A 22,616-nucleotide genomic window follows, 5' to 3' on the forward strand; every position below is an offset into this window, starting at 1 on the left:
TACAGTAGTTATGTCTTTTTCTACGTCTCTGTCTGTGGAAGACATTGTCTAAGACATCAACACGCATAGAATCCATTTGTGTTATCAGTGCTGCCTGTTACAATGTTGCTATGTCCCCGTTTCACTTTCCTCTGTCATACAGACAAGACATCCCTTCTCTTGCAAGGCAGCTGTGTGAATACTGTAGATTCTACGGTTCTTATGCTGTTCTGTGGTTTGGTGTCCTCAGTTTGGAACACGGTGGGCTCCCACAACACGCTGTTCTCTGATTAATCTGGGCTATTTTCTCCTTGTGGAGGCGTTTTCTACTCCTCTCTGCTCAAAGCACTGAGCTTTTTTTAAATTCATACTCCTAACTTTTTATCACCATATGAAGGACAGTCCAAAGTCTAGTTCAAGTTCTATTGGTCTGTGCTGTTGTGATGGTGCTGAAGAATGTGTGTGACTGGAAAGCCAGTGCAGTCGTGGCTCTGACTGCTAGTGTGGCAGCCATTTGCTGATGCAGTTTTTTCCAGAGGGAGAGAGGATCCAGGTTCTCTTTGCCAGAGCCAGTGTCCCAGGGAATCTGAAACCCTCCCTCAGCTGCTGGGCTCAAAAACACACGGGGATGTATAAGAAAGACAACACAGAGCTAATTGAACAAATAATGGCAAAGTCACCATGTTAAAAGGTGCCCAGTCATCTTGAGGAATGCTTCAAGTGCCTCCTCAGGTCCCTGCAGGTTATCCAGATGGATATCTGGGACAGGAATGATTATAACTGCAGTGCTTCTGGGATATAGCGGGGGAAAGCCCCTCCCCCTTCAGCCTGAATGGAGAATTCCTGCTCATGTCATGTGACTGTGGCCTGAGGGGTGTGACAGTAGGTGACCTCTGCCTGTTAACCTCAGCCAGTCTGCCGTAGCACACTAAGCTGATGGACTGTAAGATCTCAAATCCTCTTGTTACAGTGGGCGATTAAAGCAGTGAAACAAAGCACTCTAATACTTAAGAGGGTATAAACGTACGTAATTAATGCACAAAGACTGTCTCTGTAGATTTGGCTGGATGGGAGTGACACTCCAACTCCCTTATGACCACAGTGCTGGCTTCTTATTGGATACTCAGGGGGACTGGGCTGAAATATTTCATAGTATTGAAAACTGCTGTGCTTCAATTCTCTAGAATTCACAAAGACCAATAAGATTCACCAAGACTTTTGCTGTATGTCAATAACACTTTATCTACTGCAAGAGTGCATTCTTTGTCTTCTAAAGAATATTTATAGTAAATGGCAAGAGCCACAGTATTAAGGCGGTGATTCAATGTGAGTTAATGCCACCTCAGCAATGACATCCCTAAGCGCTATTTTTCTCCTTCAGGAAAGTGTGGGAATATTTGACTTCATTGTCTGGAGTTTCACTGTCTCAGTGTATGAGTGCATGTGACCGCGATGTCTCAGATGGGTTAATCATCACTTCAGGAGGTGCTCACTCATTGTACACCTCTTTATTTGGGAGCTCGAGCTGCACCATGAGGGCAACAGTAGAAGTTACTGACTGTGGGGAATGTGTCACTGTCTGGACAGGCCCAGTCAGGAGTGATTGTCTGTGGGTAATGAAACCTTTGTGATGGCCAAAAATTTCCCTGGAGCAGAGAGAGACTCACGGACTGATGTTGGGCCACAGTGACACCTACTGGCGGGAGAGGGACTTCAGTCCATAGGGAAGCGATAATGGGGAAAACCCCCCCTTCCGTCTAATGATATTGACTTTTGCGTTCAGACAGACAGTCATTAAGCTCACAGAGCCGTGTGTGTCTGTGCGTGGTGTGTGTTTGCTGGGGGGGGGGGGGGGGGGGGGGGGGGGTGAGGGGGTGGTTCATGGCATGGCCTATAGACTGAGCTCTGTGTATGTGAACACTCCATCAGGGAACACTCCATTTGTGGAAAGAGTCACTGCTGTGTGACCTGATACTGCCAGTGGCTGGAGGGTCCTGTTGGCTCAATCGATTTTCATGGGGGGGAGAATTTGCTTTTACCCACAGATGTGAGCTGCCATCCCAGGGAGAAAACAATGCTTCACCAATTTCAGCTCTTATTGCATTTGTGTAGGAGCGGTGGATATGAAACACTGGCAGTTGCTCATTTGAACCTGCTCATCTTCTCTGAAGATTAATGGTGTATCACCATTCTTGTGCCTGGGGTCCTGGAAGATTTTACAGTACATCACATTAATGTACCAGACTCTGTAACCCAGAACAACTTACAAATGTGAGAGAACATGAGTGCATCCACTTGAATTATGTGCCACATTATGTGCCCCTAAGAACACTCCCAGACTTGAGAGAGCATGCAACATCACTAAAGCGCTGAGGTAGGTCACTATGCCAACCTAGAACCATGACACAATTGTAAATACAACAAGAGATCCTAAAGTACTAATACTACAACTATCACAGAATTAATGAGAATAGCTGTGAGTGTGGGTGAGAAGGGAGTGGAGGCTCAGTCCTGTTTACTGTGTATTTCAGCATGAATATTACAGTGTGTGGTGTTTACCGTACAATGACCTGTGAATTTCCAGCATACACATTCTGTTGGCTCTGTATTTGCTCTGTGATGCTTGTTGTAACTTTGTTGCGACTGCAAGCTCAAAATGGCATGTTTGTTTGAATAAATATGTAGGTGGCCCATTACTAATAAATAGTAAATGTTGTATGCCTATGTCATTAAAGTACAATTCAGTCAGCTCCTGTGTTCCCCCTTTTTAAAGGAAATGGCCACCCTTTTGTAAGCCAGGCCCGAAAGAGTGCTGCGGCTAGTTACTGTTAGCACCGACAGCTCTTCCGCAACTTTCGCCTCATCCTCTGTCAGAATTATATTACCTGGAACAGAATCCTGATTTTACTTTTTATTGGGATATAGGCTACACTATATGACCAAATGTATCTGGGCACCCTTTGGTCTGAGGATGTTTTTTATGGTTTTGGGCTTGGTCCCTTAGTTTCAGTGAAGGCAAATCTTAATTCTACAGCATACAACAACATTCTAGACCATTCTGTGCTTCCCTGACAGTTTGGTGAAAACCCTTTAATGTTTCAGCATGACAGTGATCCTGGGCACACAGTGAGGTATCAGAATGGTTTTTTTGAGAACAGTGTGGAAGAACTTGACTGGCCTGCACAGAGCCCTGACCTCAACCCCATCCATCACCTTTGGGATCAATAGGAAATCCAACTTTGAAACAGGCCTAATCGCCCAATCAGTGCTCGACCTCACTGCTGCTTTTCTGGCTGAATAGAACCAAATCCCTGCCCCTTCAATCTAGTATAAAGCCTTCCCAGATGAGTGGAGGTTGTTATAGCAGCAAGGGGTGGATCAACTCTATAGTAATGCCCATAATTTTGGTTGAGATGTTTGATGTCAGGTGTCTATATACTTTTGGCCATGTTGTGTATAGCATCTGTGTACGGGCAAGTTTCATTGCTTAATTCTGCCAACGTCTTGCGTACAGTACATACTGATAAACGCAAAGCTTTCAAGTAATGGCAGGGACTCAAAGTTCTCAAAATGTTTCATTTTCTTGATTAACAAATGTTATCAGTGATCACTAGCAGGTAATTAATTTTTGTCTCGTACAATACATTTCTTTGTTGAAGTCAAATTTTCAATTAGCCTGTACTGAATAAAATAAATTTTGTTATTACAAAGACAATCCTTTCTCACATTGCCTGTAAATTGTGTGATTAGCTGCAAACTCAAGCGAATGCCTCTTGTTTTAGTTTCATTTCTGTATTCCGAGTGCCAAAATGAAAATGTGACCGGGAAGATGTATGAAGTGTGTGCCTGGGTTTCTTGTTTATTGCAAGTCAAATTTTCATATGGGGGAAGCTGAGAAATGGAAACAAAGCTACTTGAAGTGTATAATGCTGACAGTTCATAATTAAAATCACCAATACCCTGCAGCACTGAATAATTTTTTTTTCTTCTTTTCTTTTGGAAAACAGTATTTGAATGACACCTCCAGGCAAATTCACATTTTCCGTCTGTAAGCTTTCTGGGACAAACAAATTAATATTCAATGCACCTCTGCATGGAGCACCCATTATGGAGTTGAGTGATTGCATTTCTGAAGTGAGGATGTGCATATCTCAGGTGCACCTATTTTAGATGTGCTTAATCCCATGTAGTTGAGAGTATGTTTAAAAAAAACACTTAAGTTCCTCAAGTTAGGATCTGTCCCACTGTGATCTGGTGATAAATGTACCTACTAAACAAGCTCTTGTGGAAATTTTAATTGCATGTAAGTTGACAGTACTGTATAAGTGTTCTTTTAAATTTTACTATGTTTGTATGAGATGTGTGCATATATAGTAGATGTTACTGAGATTATGTAAAATGCAAGAAGATAGATGGTCTTCATCTTCCGCTCAAGGGACAAAAAAGCCAGTTGTCAGTTTTTGCTAAATTGAGATGCATCGTGTCCTTCTTTCAACACTTGGCAACATTAGAGAGGGGGGGTGTAAGGGGGGAGTCATACAGACACGTCTAACGCTCACATCTGTTCTCTGCTGTGAGTAGGTGTCGACTTGTACAAATTCACAGAGGCTGCAGGTTTATTGATGTAAGCAATGTGAAAAATGGAAAGCGATATTTCTCACGGCGTGAGGCGGTTACCGGGAGTCTCAGAATCAGAAGCAGCGAATAAAGCGCAGCAGGTTCTCTCCCCGACTCGGAGTTTCTCATGGCTTCTCCGTGGCGCGCAGCGCAGGGGACACGCCTTGGCCCCGATCGCTTTCCCATACGCTGGGCTTCCTGTTGCCGTCGGCAGCGCTGCTGTCTCAGTGCCGCCATTGTGCGCTGGAGCGCGAGGCTCGGAGCATTGCTGACCCTTCCCTTGGGGTTGCCCCGGTTCTGTTTGCCTGCTTTCTGCTGGGACTCAATGGGGCCCTGTTCAGCCTAATCTGCCCGGCCTGCTTTTTGTGAATGTTTTTTGTGAAGATGTGGTGTTCATGTGGTTTGGGGTTGGGATTGGGGTGGGGGGGCGGGGGGGGTTTCAGGGTGTAAGAAGTGTCTCACTTACACCCCTCTAACTCTCCTTTCTTTCTCTTTGTTTTCCTGCAGTGCTGGCATTGCTGTGGGTTTCTATGGGAACGGCGAGACGTGTGATGGGGTCAACCGGCTCACATACTCTCTCAGGCACGCCAACCGCACGGTGGCAGGGGTGCAGAAACTGGTGAGTCCCCAGAACCTCCACATCCACGTCCCTTCCCCTCCCAAACACATCTCTCAACGTATCCATCAACAATAAGATCCTCCCCAACATGCCCCCTCTGTAGCATGTTCCTCAACTCTGTAGCCCCTCCCCAACACAAACCTCAGCCCCTGCTCAACAACTAGCCCTGCCCTAGCAAGTCCCATAGCCACTCTGCAACATTCCTCTTGCCCTTCGCTATAAGTCCCTTCCTAACACATCCCATGGTCCCCCCTCAACGCATCTGTGAGCCTCCAAAATTTAGGAAGCAGGAGTTGTTTATTTCCAGCACTGAAGGATAAGCACACTTTTTTAAATTGGCCATTAGAAGTAGCTCGGGATTAGAGGTTCTCCCCATAATTGCTTAGTTATTCTGAGTGCAGATAACCGACCCAATTGGAGCACCCTTCCATCCTGGCTCCCCCGTTTTCATGCTGAATCCTAAATCAACATGCAGATACGGAAAAGGGAAGGCAGGGGATTTTAGCTGACTGGAGCAGTGCACAGCTCGAATAACGGACTTGGGGAACTGGGGAATGAGCACTGCATTATAATTGAGCCACTATCAGGACCATTCAGGAGGTCTACTTGAGTATATTGCATTCCTATTAACTTTTACTAGCATGGCCGGAAATGCAGCAGAATAACTATAAATAAGACAGAACTTTTATGGAAACAATGAAAATGCACTTATTCTGAATCGCATTTACAGGCAGATAGTGTCACGCCTAAATAAGTGCGTTGAGGCTTTTACACAAATTGTGGCATCGTGTAAAGCTTTAGGCAGGGCAGTACTATAGCCTTGGTAGTACTGAAGTTAATTAATTGCCTGCACCCATAAAAGGGAATGCTTTATGCTATGTGTGATATAGTCTGTAGGTACTGTAACTCTGGCCATCCAGAACCTTTTTGAAGCTTTTCTCTGTCTCTGCCTGTGCTTCTGTGTACATGCAGGTGTCAGACAGCACGTCCTCTCTGAACCAGACTGTTGAGGATGGCCTGCAGCAGCTGGAGAGCCAGTACACCGAGCACGCAGATTACCTGTCCATTGTACAGAAGCTGCAGGGGCAGCTGGATGAGCTGGTTCGCCAGATGACAGAAATCCCCTTCTGGAGTAACAGTGACATGTCCATGGAAGATCTGGCTGTGAAGGCTGAGCTCTTTGACTGGTACAGGTGAGTTGATGTGCAGCAGTAGGTCACTGGAATGGGGGAGTGTTGTATACTGAGGGATGGATGCAGATGAGAATATTGGGTATTTATTGAATATTGGGGTGAGATGGTATGGAGCATGGGAGTCAGACTCCTGTCCTGGAGGGCCGCAGTATCTGCTGGTATTTGTAGTATCCTTTCAATCAGCAGCCAGTTAAGGCCCTGATAACAAGGTGTGTGGACTCTTTAACCGATTAATGACTTAAATGAATCACTCACGCTGAAACACACTGAACCTGCATACACTGCAGCCCTCCTGGACTGGAGCTTGTCACCTTGAACAGAGTGATAGATGGGTGGAAAAATGAGTGGGTTATAACTTGCACAGTTTTTGAAATTGGAAAATGTAGAGTTCCTTCAGGTGTAATAAAATAAACAATAGCTGTACAGCTTGCTTCCCACACAGTGTTTTGTTTGTTCAGAAGGAGTAACTTAATATCAAATGTTTTTCAAATTGTTATCTGTTCGTGCAAATGCAGATTGTAGGCAAAACGGGGACGTTTCTCACATCAAACAGCGTTTATGCCATTCAGGTTATGAGTGTTCAGGTTCTGTTCAGGTTTTGAAGTGGGATGCACAACGAGTGTTTGCGTACGTATTCATGCGTGTTTGTATCAGGTGTTGGGTAGCAGGCGTCTGCTTGTTGGGTTGGAAGGTTAAGAGATGCTCTGCTGCCTCATTGAAATTCACTCCCCAGAATGAGTCACTTCATGTGAGAAACCGCTTTGGCTGGATTGTGTTTTGTTCTCTGTGAAAGAATTTTCCTCTCATTGAGCAGCTGCGTGTAACTGTTCTAGGGGAGATGTTTATCCACCTCTTCTGTGATGTCTGGCAGTCGTGCATTTCTACAGGAAACTGCATTGTGTAGTGTGTCGTTTGTAAACACGTTATTTTTTAAATTTGTGGTTTTTGTAAATGTGTTTTTTGTACTGCCATGTGGCACTGTTTAGTGAAGCCTCCATGTAAAACCTTAAAAAAGTATATTTAACTATGATATCATACACAATTTCACAAGTGAGTTTTACTTTATTTAAATGTTAGTTTTGTTTTAGGATAAATTACCTACATGTATTTCATATTGGAACTGATATTTCAACCCAGCCTAGCTCAGGAGAGAGTTGGGCAAGAATAATCTAAGCTTAAAATAATGGACAATGTTTGTAATTTGACAATTAAAAGCCAAGTAAAATGAAACCACTTAATCTTAAACTATTAACATAAATTCTGCACTGTATTCTTTTCTTAAGCATTGTTCTTTTTCACTTGAGCTGATAACATAATGAGCGAAACCATTAACATATGTCGTTATTTAGAATGCATAACCTTTTAAGAATGTAATAATCAAGGTTAAATATGATGCTCATTGCAGTTATCTGGGCCTAATTTTTTCCATCCTTTAAAGGTTGAACTATTCCACTGTTTCCTTTAAAATTTCAGAAATGTTATACCAGGAATGCAATGTTGGGGGTCAAGGGGTGAAGGGGCGATTTAAAGTTTTGAGAGCCAAGTCTGTTTTCTCAGGAAAGTTCCTCAATTCCCCAGTGCTGGGCGGTAATGGAAATGTTAGACATTTAAAGGAGAATCTGAATGATGGAAGTGCTCTCTCTGCAGGTGGTTCCTGTAGCAAGTTCAATTTGTTAAAACGTGTTATGTTAGGTAATAAGGTCATGTGTACAATCTGTGTCATGTGTCAGCCAATGAATGACAAGCCAGTGTTAACAGATTACAGATGAGCTTTGTTGAATAAATGGAGCTTTTTCATTGCTTCTTGAGCTTGTTTAAACTTTAACCCTTTAAGCGTGTGCATAACAAATGCTGATGTGTTGAAGTGCACTGAATATGGGCCTGCAGCGTAGAGGTGGAGTGGAGTGCGCAGAAGAGACTTCAGTTTTGTTGATGTGTCCCCTCAGGTGGCTGGCATATTTGGGCCTCCTGCTGTTCGACGTCCTCATCTGCCTGCTGGTGCTTTTTGGCCTCATTCGCAACTCCAAGGGAACCCTCATTGGGTGAGTTCACACATGTCATTCTGTGCAAGTGGGACAGTCTCCACTCTCCAGAACTAGGTGCAACTATCAAGTTAATATGTGCTTTTATGTCACAAGAATCCCCCGCCCCCCACATTTGTCATGTGCTCATGATGGTAAAAGTCAGTTTAACAAATAAGGAAGAGTAGTTTGGAGTTTGTGGATTAGAGTGCAGTGTCTCGTAGTCCCTCAGTGAGTCCTAATTTCAGACTTCAGTCTCCCTTGGGTTCTGTATGTGCACAGGCATGTTTTTAAAGCTTTTGAAATTAAAATTCTGTCACAAACTCACAGTCCCTTGCACGTCCTTGGCCAGTATAGTAATAATGTTCTGGGTGATCAAAGTTGGTATTTGAAATTTCGATATATGCCTTTATTATTCATTCTTTTTAATACCGAGGTTGTGGGTGAAGAGAGCAAAATGGGAGTTTGTGTGTGTATGCATTGTGTGTTTTTGTGTTTGTAAGCATGGGCGTGTGTGTGGGTGTGTGCGCAGATGCATGTTTATATGGTGTGTGGGTGTGTTTAGATGCATGTGTGTGTGGGTGTGTTTGTGTGGATGTATCTGTGTGGGTGTATCTGTGTGGGTGCATATGAGAGCAAGAGACAGGCAGGTCAACATTTCTCTCTTGGATTTCTCACTGCTGCTACATGTGTATGCATGCATATATGGTGTACATGTGAATATAATATGTAATGTGGTATGTATAAAACATAGGTAGATTGACTAGAGAGAGTGAGACTGTGTTTGCACATTCTAACGCTGTGGACATGTAGGAGACGGGAGACTCATTACTCTCTTCGTGACAGATGACAAATGAGAAGTAGTCACAGAAGCTCAGCTTGGTGACTCATGTTTAGCATAAAGTTTGTTGTGAATCAGATTTGCCTAATCTCTTTTCACAGCACATTTGGTGCATGGGTGTGGGTGTTCACAAGATGTTTAATTTCAGCTTGGCTGTATTACCTCAGAGATGAGGCTTTTTGACCCCCACTCTGCAGTGGGGAGTGATGAGGGGCTACAGACTGCCAGTTGGAACTGGAGCATCTTGAGCAATACGCTAATCACTGCGATATCTTTGCTTATCACTGAGCCTGAATCTCCAGTGCAGCTGCTGCTTAGGTTACACTAAAAATAGAGTTAAATGTGAGCATGCTTCTGTTTGCCTGCCTAAGTTTGCATTATCTGTGCCTGCTACAGTTCTTTCCATGAATGGCTTTGTTCTTCCTTCTCAAATTGTGTCTATGATGCACGGTGCCCTGCTGTTGAGGCAGTTACGCAAGGCTTGTCGTACTTCATCAAGCGCTTCTTCCTCACAGCTCCTCGCAGTGGGCTTAAACCTGCAGTAAGCTTCCCAAGGTCCTCCAATCTGGTGTTTAGAGAGACTGCAACAGAAAAGTATATTATCTGATGGGCAGTTGTCCCAAGACAGGCAAGCTGACGTCTTTTTGGCGTCTATTTAGCACCCTTGTTTGTTATCGTGTTGCTTATGAGATCATTGTTTTCCACATAATCTAGGGAAAGTGATGTCAGGGAAATCCTGCATGCTTTGAAACATAGCTCTTTTCACTAATCCACTGTTCCGATAGCAGTCATAATTCAGTCTTGCTCAGGAGACAGATGGAGGGCTGAGCCATCCTGGGTTTGTAGCCCTATTATCCTAATTTGTCTGGGGGGGGGGGGGGGGGGAACAGAGATTCTCTGGAGACTCCACAAATGGAACTTATAGCTCAGTGGGCTATTACGGGTTTGTGGAGACCCAATCATACACGTGCGCAAGGGTTGTCACGATATCCAGTAATATCATATATTATTTGAAGATATTGAGATATGATTGTCTATAGCTATGATATTTTAAATTATTAATATTATTATTAGGATAAAATAAATACATAAATGCTTTTTAATAGGTGAGTTAATATTTCAAAATCTGAATATCTGCATTACCACGGGTGCTGTGTTCCACCTGATTTGAAAAGACAGATGGTTTGTTTTTAATATTCAGTTGTTGCTTCTCTTTTTAATAAGCTGGTTAATTTATTAACGGTGCTAATTAGCCTATCTAAAGAGCAATCTTATCCTTGGTAATTGTTGGAGAAGAGGATCTTCTCATTTGGTGGCGAAGTAGCAAGACGGTGAAAGGAAGTAGCCTACTTTAGTAGGCCCATTTGTGCCACTAGTACACCATCGGAGTGAGTGTTCAGCACCACAGGGAACATTGCCACTTCTTTTCATAACCTCCTAAAACCGGAGAGGGTTAATATGCTAATTTTATTTGCTAACAATGCATAAAACAAGATGCAACACAGAAAATATCAAAGTAGTTAGCCTTAAGCCTGGAGAAATTCTAATTTGAGAGTGTAATTTATTTGATTAGATTTAATGTGATCTCATTTAAATGCTCTTAATTATGCTCTTAATAATGTGTTTTAATTGTCTGACTTGTTTTTATTTTGTTCAGATTTATTTGTTCATTTTGGTTTTTATTTATTTAAGCTTATTTTGTAGGAATCTTTTTTTAAAAGGATTGTTATTTAAAAGAAATGGCTTATTTAACTCAAGATTCCGGTCTGATTCATTGTTTGCAGTTGATCATATTGTAACCAACTAAGACTAGTGCAATTCAAGATCAATGATGCTACCCGACCACACGTGGCAATTACTTCTGCTCACGTTATCATAATTAAAAATGAAAAACTGTAATATTGATTATCGCCATACTTCTTAAAAGAATATTGACCATATGAACACAGGATATGGATATTGTGACAACCCTAGCATGCATAGGGAGAAAGCCACAGCCGCCCAGATGGCCACAGGGCACGCTCGAGCAACGAACACTGCTATGCTCACTGTCTGAATCCCTCCCATATATCCCAACACGAAGCCAACTGTGAACCGCTCCTGCAGAGCTGCTGGCCTCAGTCACTGGCACGTGTTGGGTTCGATCCGAGACTGTGGGGCTCGCTCATGCGCCGCAAGCAGCCGCTTTTACCGAGTGAGCTACTCAGCAGCCTACCTCTCTGTTTTTACAGCTGCCAGCATGTGGCAAATGTCTGGAGCTTGTGTGGGCAGTTGTCTAAACAGGAATGCGGATGGCATCTCAGAATTTATAAGCAAGAAGCTCCTTTCTTTTCGTGATCGGTTTTTTATTTAACATTTTCAAGAACACAGAACCAAAGCTTCAATAATCCAAGGGGAACAAAAGAACAAAACAAAAGTGCACAAAAATATCGTTTAAGCTGTCAGCATGTATTTATCGAAAGATTACGAAAATAGACTAGACATCCTTCACAGTTCACTTTCTTCAACTATTACCTCTTCATAGAGTTATTATAATAGAAATACAATTGTATGTAGCTGCAGTATTGGTATGAACTCACGAGTGCCTTGTCACATTGTCATAGGCTAAATGAGATGCACATACATGGAGTATGGTGTCCCAGGAAGTAACAGTAGAGCTTTTGGCCTCTGAGCACTCTGTATGAGTAGTATTCCTGTAGTAAGCAAACCATGATTTGGGGTGACCCATAAAAAGACATTTTTAGCAGCCGTTAAGCCTGCAAGTGCTGTTTTCTTCTTGCATAATCAGTTTAAGAAAAAGGCATGAGTAATAATAGAGTAAAAACGGAACCAGATATTTCGGTATAAAAACCCAAAAAGCTCCTTTCTGGAGGAAATTTGAAGGTGCTGCAGGCACTCTGATATTGTTAGGCTAGTCCCAGCTGTCCCAGCTTCACAGCTCATTGGTGGAGAATAACTGATGATGGCTTCTGTGATTCTCTTTCAGCCAGAAACTGGTCTTGGGAATTGTGCATCATTACTGTCGAGGACACACAGGTTTTTGGGTAGAAGAAACATTATTGTTGTTAGGTAGAAGGCACATCATCTGCTCATTAGTTTTAAATTGTTATTGTCTTAATGGGTCAGGCTTTCTGGATCGGTGGGACCTTTACAGCGTTTTTATTTTAGCCGTAAAAATCCTGTTTCCTTTGGATGAGAGGAAAGGTTTGCTGCAGGTGCCCGTGGGCTGAAGAGCAGTAATTGCTTTCTGTGTGGAGGGCGCAGTCCTTCACTTCATCACTGACTTCTCTGAGTGAATTCCCCTCCACTGCCAACCCGTCTCCCAGCCATCATGCACAAGCAGCAGTTTCGGCCCGTGTGAGAAGGTCTCTCTGTCCCCAGTCTCCTGACCCCTTCATCCTCTTCTCTTTCTTTCCTCCTCTGCAGCGTCTGTTTACTGGGCGTCTTCACGCTCATCATCAGCTGGGGGTCCCTGGGCCTGGAGCTGGCTGTTGCCGCGGTGAGTATCTCCACGGAAACGCCTTGCTTACGGGAGGTGCTCTTCAAACTGCTTTTAGCCGTTTTGTTTTGGGTTACGATACGTAACAGTAGGCACGTCCTCAGACAGATCAGTACCTCCGTAATTGACTCCTTACCCCTGATCCTTTGGCGCAGACTTGTGTTCAGCGATCCACTGAGAGAGCCTGCCCAGGCACTGCAGGTGTGCATCGTTGTTATATCAGCTGTTGTGTAGCAGACTCTCTGGACCTCTCGCTCGGCAGCCAGGAATTTACTGGCCAAAAAATTATAAATAGCCCATTGCCCAGATAACCGGGGCAGAGCAGAGCCAGAGTGCTATGTCACTGGAATTTATGGCGCCAAGTTGTGCCTCCCTGGTAGCTGTCCAGGTGGCCCAATTTGTGAGGGAACGGGCAGCTGGGATACGGCCTAATGGGCAGCAGAGCAAGGCCCCCTCAATTCACTCCTGTCTGAGCTCCAGGACCCCGGAGAAAGATTTACTGGAGAGCCGGAGCAGCCACAGACTCTACCTGCCTGCTCTCTGGCGCGGCGTAGCCTAGCCAGCCTGATGGTAATGAACATGCCAGCACCGGGTCATTCCCGCTCTTCTCTCAGTGCCTTTCCCTCTGGTTTATGTGCCATTAGGTACTCAGTCTGCCTTCTGAGTCATTTCATGGCTGTCATTAAGGGTCATTTGCATTCTGACGGGTAGAGCGTTGATGTTCATGCAGATCATCGCTGGCAGGTGTGGCGCCGCTCAAATGGTGAATCTGGAAAAGGAGGAGCAGGGCATTCTGGGAACTGCTAAGGAGATAAAAATGAAAGCCATTCTTCATTATGACAGACAAGAAACTACTTGTCATTCTGCCTGCCCGTATCAGACCGAACGTTAAGGATTGAATGCTGGCTCTGGTTCGTCACTGTTGAGCAAAATGTTACCCCTGTTAGTGTGCCAGTCATGTGTATGTACACATTAGGGCTATTAGTGACTCATACCATTTAAACATTCAAATGTTTTGCAAAATTAATCAGGTTTTGTAATGGCCACCGTTTTAAAATGTAATTAAATCCTGACCATGCTGCTATTCAGTCCACCCGCCACCACCCCCCCCCCCCAAACACACGCACGCACAATTACCAGAATGGACCGGTTATGTTCTGATCATTGCAGAAACGCTGGCAACTATTTTTATGCATCCCCTGTCTGTGTCAGATATTTAATGGCTTACTCGTGTTTACAAGGATAACAATTGATTGTGCTGCATCATTTTTTTCTCTAGCTACATAAAACAATGGTCTCTGAGCAATGGGGTATTGTACAATAAGACTTGTATTGTAAACAACACATAAGTATGGGATTTAATATCTATTTAATATTTCATATCACATATTGAAGGAATTTAAATGCATAGTAATGTGCAGACGGCTGAATTGTTTTTGATTCTTTAAGTGGACTGAAGGCTTGTTTAATTTAAAAAAATTACGAACATTTCTTTCCATCTATGAAATTTCCTGGATTATGTCAGCAGACCCTAAATTCTGACACACATTTACTGTGGAAGTGCAGAATGTGAGGTGAGCTCCACTGACTAGGAGCAGTGAGCAGGCTAGCTCAGTTAGGGGGCAGGGTGAGGTGTGGAAGAGAGGCCTGCCTGTGCAAGCAGACTGCGGGGTGGGGTTTGTTCTGCTGTCCTGAAGGACCTGTGGTGATATCTGGGCTCTGTGCGAATCCAGCCAGCAGCAGCCGTCAGGTGACGCACCACAGGAGATAACAGGCAGTGTGCTCTCTCTCACTGCTGCTCCAGCGAGCCAAGAGTGATGTAATGCCTTCCATAATAAGATGCTCGGCGCTTTGCCTGTGCGAAGCGCTTGAAGTACATACTGCAGGCTTGGGTTTATTTCCAGCGTTCGGTTCAGTTCTCCTTCCCCGTGCTGGCTTCTGAAGGAGACTGTAATGTTATGTCAGTCCGAAAGAGCTGTCAGGCTTGTTATTCTCTCTCTCTCTCAGATTTTCTCTTCCTTTCGTTAATGTAAATCCACTGCCTGCTCTCTGTCAGAGTTCATTATTCGTGTCTGAATTCCAGATGGACGCCCTCTCCCCTGCCCCCCTCCCACCACAGCCAGCTCTTAGCATAAGTTCTCTCTGCCCACTTTGACCTCAAGGACGCTCTTCACCATCGCCGTTACAGTTTATCATCGACCTCAGTCTGGACCCGTTTCACAGCTGTGTTTCTGCTCTGCACGGGCTTTCCGTTGTTTTAATTGGTTAGTGCAGTTAGCTCTGAAAGCTTTTAACCAATGTGGACGTTCCTTGTGTTCATCCTGCAGACCTCCAGTGACTTCTGCATCACCCCTGAAGTGTACATCGCCAAAGTGACGGAGGAGAACGGCGTGATCGATAAAGGTAAGGAGCCCATTTGCCAGAGCGGCCCCCGTCGATTAGCGAGTATTGACCAACAGCCTTCACGACTCATCAGACTCTGTCCCTGTAGGCGTCTCAATTCCTGCCCTCTGTTGGCCAGTGCACTTTTTTGAGACTTTCTTTGTGATGTTCTGAATCCAGCTGTTTGTGCAGGATGCTTTGTTCACAGTAGGCCAGTGCTTGAAAAGCCTTATATTTTTGTCCAGTGGGCATTGGCTGTCTGAGAAACGATAAGGCCTTGACAGGCGATGTCTGTCTGAATGGGCCCTGCAGATGGCCAGCACCGTCTGCTTTTCTCTCCAGGCCCAGGGGCATGCGCTGGCTCCACATACGGGAATAGAGTCAGCCCTCTGCTGCCTGGAATTTTGTTTTGCAACATCCGACACACGCTTGCGGAAAAAAGGGGAACTGAAGAAAAAAATCACGTCTTTTGGAAAAAATTAGCATTTACTTGAGCTTTGAATTTCCTGACTTTCATGGCTTGCGGTCGCTTGTGAAGCCCTGGATAATCCTTAGAAACGCATTCTTATGTGGCATTTAATTAATATCGAAAGGCTGCAGTTATCTCCTTGGCTCGAAACGGCTGGAAAATGGATTCTTAAGATAAAACGACTGGGCTTTTATGGCCAGAGGTAATATTCCACCCAGACGGTGCATTTTGTTTTGATTATACCCCGTGATGTATCCCTTTCCTGCTGCTGTTGGCCTCGGACAGAGAAGCACATTGACCCTAATGAAGCAGAAAGCGAGGGGAAGGAAGCTGGAGCTCCACGCAGTCATCCCTGTGTCTGACCCAGAGGAGCCATTTTGCTGCCCGTAAAACGCAGCGTGTCGTTTTTGCGCATGGCCACGGCTCGCTCTCTGCTCCTCACGCGGCTCTTTAAAGTTCACCTGCCGCTGCCGAGGTTCGAGCCGGGCGGGAGCTGGGCAGGCGCGCGCGCGCGTTTATGCGGCACTGGAGGTTGCCCTGACTCGCCTCGGGGGTAATTGGACAATCTGCTCCTGTTATGGGCTGAAAGATTGGAGAAGACAGAGCCCAGGGGGCAGAACACACAATGCACGTAAAACCCACGGATGAGAGGGGGGGAGGGGCAGGGCGGGGCGGGGCAGGGGAAGGGGGCGGAGCTCGAGCGGCGCTCTGCGGTGCTCTTGCTTAATGCCCATCGCTCTCTGACCTTCACTCCGTCTGGCTGTAGGAAACTGTTCTCATACCATCCACTTCCCCTGTGGTGAAATTCACTGGGTCTCAGACTGGTTTAAACCGGTTCGACGCTTTTGTGGCCTTTGCCCTTCAGTTGTTCATTGAGGAGAAAATACACATTGGTTCTCGTTTCAAACCGCAGCGCTACTAGATGTCTTTGCTAGAAAAGAAGCAGGAGGTGTTATTGTACTGAATCATTGTAAAGGTCAGGAGCTGGAGGGTGGAGGTCTTGTAGCCTTTGACCTCTCTTTCTTTGCTGTTTCCCTCCTGTTAGTCATTGGTCTTCACCTCTCATACACACATATATAACTCTGGCACTTTTATTGTCCTTAACCTAACAACTGGAACCAATGTCTAATGCGTCTTAATCCAATCTTATTATCTGATGTTATTATTAGTATGTAATATTCCTGTTTGTTTGTGTGTGTGTGTGTTTTTCTTTGCTTTTTTAATTTAGATTAGAGGCTTTATGGAAACAGTTTTTACAGGATCATTCCATTACCCAAAATCTCATGGATTATTTATCTGGATTAGATTTTTTATTTTTTTTATTTTATTTATTTATTTATTTATTTATTTATTTATTTTACTTTTTAAGGCTTGGCGCCATGTTCACAGAGGTGGTAAATAGTGCTCATGGGAAAATGAATAATTAAAAAAATTTGCCAAAAAATGTTTTGGGTAAATGGCCTTCATGGGGTAGGATATTATCTGATGTATTTATGTGCTCTCAAATGGCATTTTATTATTTTGTTCCATGGTCATTAAATGCCAACCCAGAGAGCTTGTGGCTCTGGTTTATAGTTTGGGATTCTTATGGGAGATGTCAGAGCTGAAGCATGTCAGAGACCTACAGCACTAGCAGAATTTCACACTGCTGAGGAAATGACTGTTGAGGAAACGAGGTGGTCCTCAGCCATTTTCTTTCAAGCCTTCAATCAGAGGCAGTTCAACTCTAACAGCATGAGTCATTTGAACTATGAGCATTTTCACGTCTTCACAGTGCCTTCAGTTCCCCCCACACAATATGTGCATGTGTGCTCTGCTCCGCATCTCTCGCTGGTGGGCGGAGAGGCAGCAGTGGGAGGCGGAGCTGCCAGCGAATGACTGTAAGCGTGTTTGTGTTTGTGAGATTGTAAAGCTCTCCACTGTCCTCTGAACATGTACCCAGTAGAATATGTTCCTACGCTGTTTATTAGGAGTCTATTCAGAAAAGAGCAATGTGTAAATGTCCCATTACACAGGAACAAATGCTTAAAGACGGCAGTCTATGGGTACTGAGAATGTGATGGGATGGCCACCGCTGCGTTCTTACGGATGGTCACGCACAACGGTGGTGTCACGGCTTGACCAGGAAGAGGCAGGGGGAATCGAGTGTGTTTGGTGCTGTCCCTGATGGAATTAGTATGTGTAACATGGAATGTCATCCTTTCTAAAAAGACAAAATGGGGGGGCCGTCCCTCCTCTCCCTTTTGAGCCAGGTCCCTTTCTGCGCACGGGAGCTCATGAAAGGTCACCTCTTTCATGGCTTTTATCTCTGTCGGTCTCGGTCCGGGCCCTCCCGTCGGCACTGAGTGCAGCGCTGCCTGAGAGGAGTCACAGGACAGGCCCCTCTTCAAGAGATTATTGATCTTGAAAAGATTTTATTGAAGCCTCTCTTCTTCCCCCCCCCCCTTTTTTTTTTCTTTTCCCGCAGAAGGCAAAGCTTGCATATTTTTACGCTGCCGCTCTGTACCATGGCTATGTCAGCCGCTCTGTAAATTATTTTAAATGGCCTAGTTCTCCGGCGCGATCGTAATCACCTCTCCAGGGCTGAACGAGCGCAGCATTTGTCACGGCCCTTATCCCCCCGGCCCGCTCAGGATCCCACGGTAACCGTTACGGATTTATTTATTTCCCCCCGCTGCTGCCGAGGCTCGTCCCCGGCCCTTCCTTTTTTATTGCGGGTGTTCCGAGCCCCCTGAACACCGCTGCTAATTAGCCCCCACAAGTGCCAGTGATGAGCCTGTCATTTCACGCGTTATGTGCTAAGTGCTAATACAAGCGATAAAATAATAAGCCCCGATCTGGCGTATTGTATACAACCGTCCGCGGATGTAAACGAACGGGCAGTTCATTTCCCTCGTCAGCGGCTTGATTACTCCTGTTTATTGAGCGTGTGGGGGACGGGGGGGGCACGTGAAATGGCTCTTCTGTAGCCGGGCCGGGCCGAGGGAACCGCTCTCCCTAAATGGGCTTCACAAGCTGCCGCTTCGGCTCGGGCACCGGCGCGGGTTTGCCGTCCTGCTCCGTTTGCCTGCTGAGGCGGTACGGCATGCAGTGGACTGCATTTAGAAAGGAATACGCCTTCTCTCGCTGCGTGCTATCATAGACAGGGCTGCTGCATGGTGTGTGTGCGTGTGTTTCAGCTACTAAGTTCCTGGTTGCTTCTTAATGGCAACGTGATTAGCGATTGGAGACGGCCTTCACACGCTGTGGTGTTGCTCTGACTGACTTTGTGGAGTTAAAAGGTGCCTCTCAGTAAAGCCTGTTTAATGTGCCGTTTCGACTTTCAAAGTCGTTCTCATAAATATCTCTCAGGGTATTTGCTTGCATTGAGGTGTGCGTGCGTGCGTGCGTGCGTAGGTGCATGTGAGTGCCTGTGTGCGGTTAGTTCCCTTCTTTTAATGATGTGATTTAGTGTGGTGGGACGGTGCAGGGATTCCTCTGAGAAATATAACGCTACACATTAGCTAGGATTGGAGAAGATTGCTCTTCAGGCACCATTTGTTTCTTCTGAAATGAGGACCGGGGTGATCTTTTTTTATTGTGCATGCATGTGTGCCTGTCAGCTCTTCGGTTTTGAGTGTGCCAGCTAATTGGCATTCATCGATTGCACCCTAATCAGTTCTAATGATGATTATTCACCCTCTGTAGAGCCAGGGCTGGATTGATGGTGGCGTCAGCTCAGTGGAACACCCCTGAGCCAGACTGTGTGACACTGCACAGTCTGCTTAACCAAAATCCAGGGCCTGACATCTGCTGGGCGCGGCTCTGAGCTGTGGGCTGCTGGGAACAGAGCCCTGGCAGATGTCGGCGAGCCCAAGGTTAATGAATTATAGATGCCCTCCGTCAGGTCAGCGTGGTACCAGCGAGAGCAGTCGCTCTGCCTCGGTCAAAGGAACCGCACGGCGTTCAACGTGCTTCAGAGTAGGTTTTAGAAGTCAACACGCGTCACCGCCCTGCGGTTCAAGGCTCGGGCTGCGTGTTCTATCTGCGTTCTGTGACGTGTTATGTGGACGCTCTTTATCAAAGAGGATGCATAGTAGAACAAACTGTTGCATTTCTCTAATTTCATATAACTGAAGGATTCCATGAATGGAGCCCACAGAGGTCACAGCAGAGTCTACCTCATTGTTTATTTAAACGTATTCCGTGCTGCTATCTCTAATTGTACCTTATTGAACCTGTGTTTTGTGGTTGTTCCAATGACCATGATATGCACTTTTGTACGTCGCTTTGGATGACAGCGTCTGCTAAATTAATGTAATGTAATGTAATTGTCTTTTTTTGTCTGTTTATACTTCAATTCCTGCATATTAAATAATACCAGGTGCTCATGCCCTGCAGATGATTGAGCACAGGCAGAGTAGCTGCCCAGAATGGCAGAAGGACGCAGGAGTTTCAGGGACGCAGTGTCTCTGGTGGAAGACTGCACAGGGCACGCTCCTCTGTGCTCCTCTGTCTGCAGTCCTGCAGATTGCATTTCTCCTGAGTGTGCTTCTAAAGGAGGGTCTGTCGGGGGAAGGAGGAAAGAATAGGACAAACAGCGCAAAACCTTCCTGAAGCCTGGCAACGCTCCAGGTCTTTCTCACTGAGGTCTCCCTGCTCTGACATTCGCTTTGCCTGCTGAATACATTAAAACCAACTGTGGGAGAAAGGAATTGATCGCATAAGAATTCAAAACAACCAATGTTGTTGACGTTCGCATCTGCAATGTGAGGTGAGCTTGTGGGCTCATGGTAGGCCACCCTTTACCAAACACTGTTTAAATAGCAAAATGAAGTGGACAACCCAGTACTCTTTAACACCAACGTTTGCCAGACTATTACTGAAAGTGGTTCTGGTTAGCTCGTTCTAAAACATGTTCGTTTGCTGAGGAGGTTCAGTTTAAAAAGATCGGTGGGGTCAAACAGCTTAATGTGTTCTGCTTTGTGCTCCCCAGCTATCCTGCAGTACTATCTGAAGTGCGGCGTGACACAGACTAACCCATTTCAGCAGGTAGGTTGGTCTCTTCTAGCCCCTCCCAGCATATTATGTGACCTGTGGAGGCACTCATTTGGATAGACTTTCAGTTTACTGCAATTAAATCTGTGCTAAAATGTTAGCATGTGCATATGGGCAATGTTACTTTTGTTTTATTGTTATCTAAATGGAATTTGTGCATTTTTTCTTACAGTGCATTTTATATGTCCACTTTCCCATGCAGCAACTGTATGTTAGAAGTGAATAGTAAATCAGTGACGCCCCTCGCCTACTGTAGTAATTATTCCACTAGAGGTGTAATTGAATTGCATTTTTAGACCGTGGATGAGGTTGCCAAATGGATCAGAGGTAATAGAGGGCAGTCCCACGTGTAATGTGTACACGCTTCATCACGGAGGCTTGCGCTCTGAGTGTGGGGACTAATGCTAATTACAGTCTACGTCCCGGCAGCGTGGGCACATTCTGACACATCCAGAAAGTACAAAATTAGCTGCAGCTTTCTTTCTTTCTTTCAAACCTTCAAGGCTCGCACATGTGAGCCTTTCATTCGAAGAAGATGTGGGCAAGCTGGCATTCTTACATGCGTGCATTGGATGAGAACAGACACTAGCTCTGAATTCCCCGCAGTGGTATATAACAGCCTGGGTGGGCATTTGTAGTGTTCCCAGTCACGCCACATGCTGTTAGTTATAGGTCTAACAGTGTACAATGAAATGGACACATTGGCAATCTTAAATTACATTTTGTCAAGTGCTGTTGTTTCATTGGTGCTTCTTAAGGGGATAATACTGTAATTTCAATCAAAATATATTACAATATGACACCAGGACTTTGTAATGCTCTCAGCACTACTCAGCTGGTTCCACATGGTTCTGATGCTCTCAAAGTGGACAAAAAAAGAGCTATTGAAGTCATTCCATTCTTTAGCCTGGGTAACAATGGACAAATAACAGAAATCTGCAGCTTTCCATAGATTTTTATTCAAAAATATTTAGTGAGGGTACTTGACTGTTACATAAGTCCAGTGGCCTTTTCTAAAATATTAATGAGTTTCAAAAATCATAAAACCATGCCGCAGCTAACTTTTAATGGACTAGACTTCCCCCCCCCCCCCCCCCCCCCGTTTATTTTTAATACTTGGCTGAGTCTTGGGCTAAGCCTGAGCCAGCTTTTACTCGAACATTTTTATACCTTCTGTGAATGAATAATGCAAAATTTCCCTCCGGGCTACAGAATGGTGACATGTCTACACTCGGGTAGTGATAAAAGAGCCGTCTCTGTCCATCAGGGTGAGGATGAGCAAGCCACTCTAGCATGTGCCGGTTTGTTTACTAAGTGGAAGGGCATGTTCTTCTGTTTTTTGGTTGTCCCTCGTATTGAGTGGGTTGAGTGATGACTTGTTAAGCTGTCGTTTTTGCATGTCTTGAGTTGTTGTAATGACTGTCCCTAATAGCTGTCCCCACCGTGATGGATGTGGTCTAAACATCTTTCAGAAGCTGTCAGGGAGTCACAAAGCGCTGGTGGAGATGCAGGACGACGTGGCGGAGCTGCTGCGCTCTGCGATTCGGGAGTATCCTGAGACCAAGGTGCGCGTGCGGGTGTGTGTGTGTGTGTGTGTGTGTGTGCGTGTGTGCGTGAAGGTGACTGCTTGTGTTTGTATGCGAGAGTGTGTGTGAGAGAGAAGAGGAGGTTCATGTCTTTCCTGGTGCACCCTTTCTGAAGGATATTATGGAAGACCTCTTCAGAATTTTAACGCTAGTTCACACGTCCATTATATGTCGTGTCAGTTCAGCTGATTAGGAGTCAATAGAGTTAGTATCACTATTGTACTTCCCGCAGTCCAGTGAGTACCAGTGGAATGCCAATAGGGGGAGAAGCACGCCCATTTGGAGACAAAAGCACGCTGAGCCCAAAGCTTGCTGCTGTGTTCTGTGCATACGGTCCTTTTATACGGGCCCTCTATGGCCCTGTGCATCTCAG

At 45.1% G+C, this 22,616-nt stretch overlaps 1 protein-coding gene across 3 annotated transcripts in view; it reads left to right on the forward strand.

Moving 5' to 3' along the window:
• LOC118220679 (protein tweety homolog 3-like) overlaps positions 1-22,616 on the forward strand; it is a 69,838-nt gene that overhangs the window by 31,794 nt on the left and 15,428 nt on the right. For all 3 annotated transcript variants that reach the window (XM_035404742.1, XM_035404743.1, XM_035404744.1), the window contains exons 3-9: positions 5,104-5,215; positions 6,188-6,408; positions 8,355-8,450; positions 12,697-12,769; positions 15,097-15,172; positions 20,596-20,651; positions 22,130-22,222. In XM_035404742.1, the coding sequence (XP_035260633.1) occupies positions 5,104-5,215; positions 6,188-6,408; positions 8,355-8,450; positions 12,697-12,769; positions 15,097-15,172; positions 20,596-20,651; positions 22,130-22,222 (727 nt within the window). The remainder of the gene's footprint in view (positions 1-5,103; positions 5,216-6,187; positions 6,409-8,354; positions 8,451-12,696; positions 12,770-15,096; positions 15,173-20,595; positions 20,652-22,129; positions 22,223-22,616) is intronic.

This window comes from Anguilla anguilla, chromosome 2 (assembly GCF_013347855.1).
Source record: "Anguilla anguilla isolate fAngAng1 chromosome 2, fAngAng1.pri, whole genome shotgun sequence".
Classification (NCBI taxonomy): domain Eukaryota; kingdom Metazoa; phylum Chordata; class Actinopteri; order Anguilliformes; family Anguillidae; genus Anguilla; species Anguilla anguilla.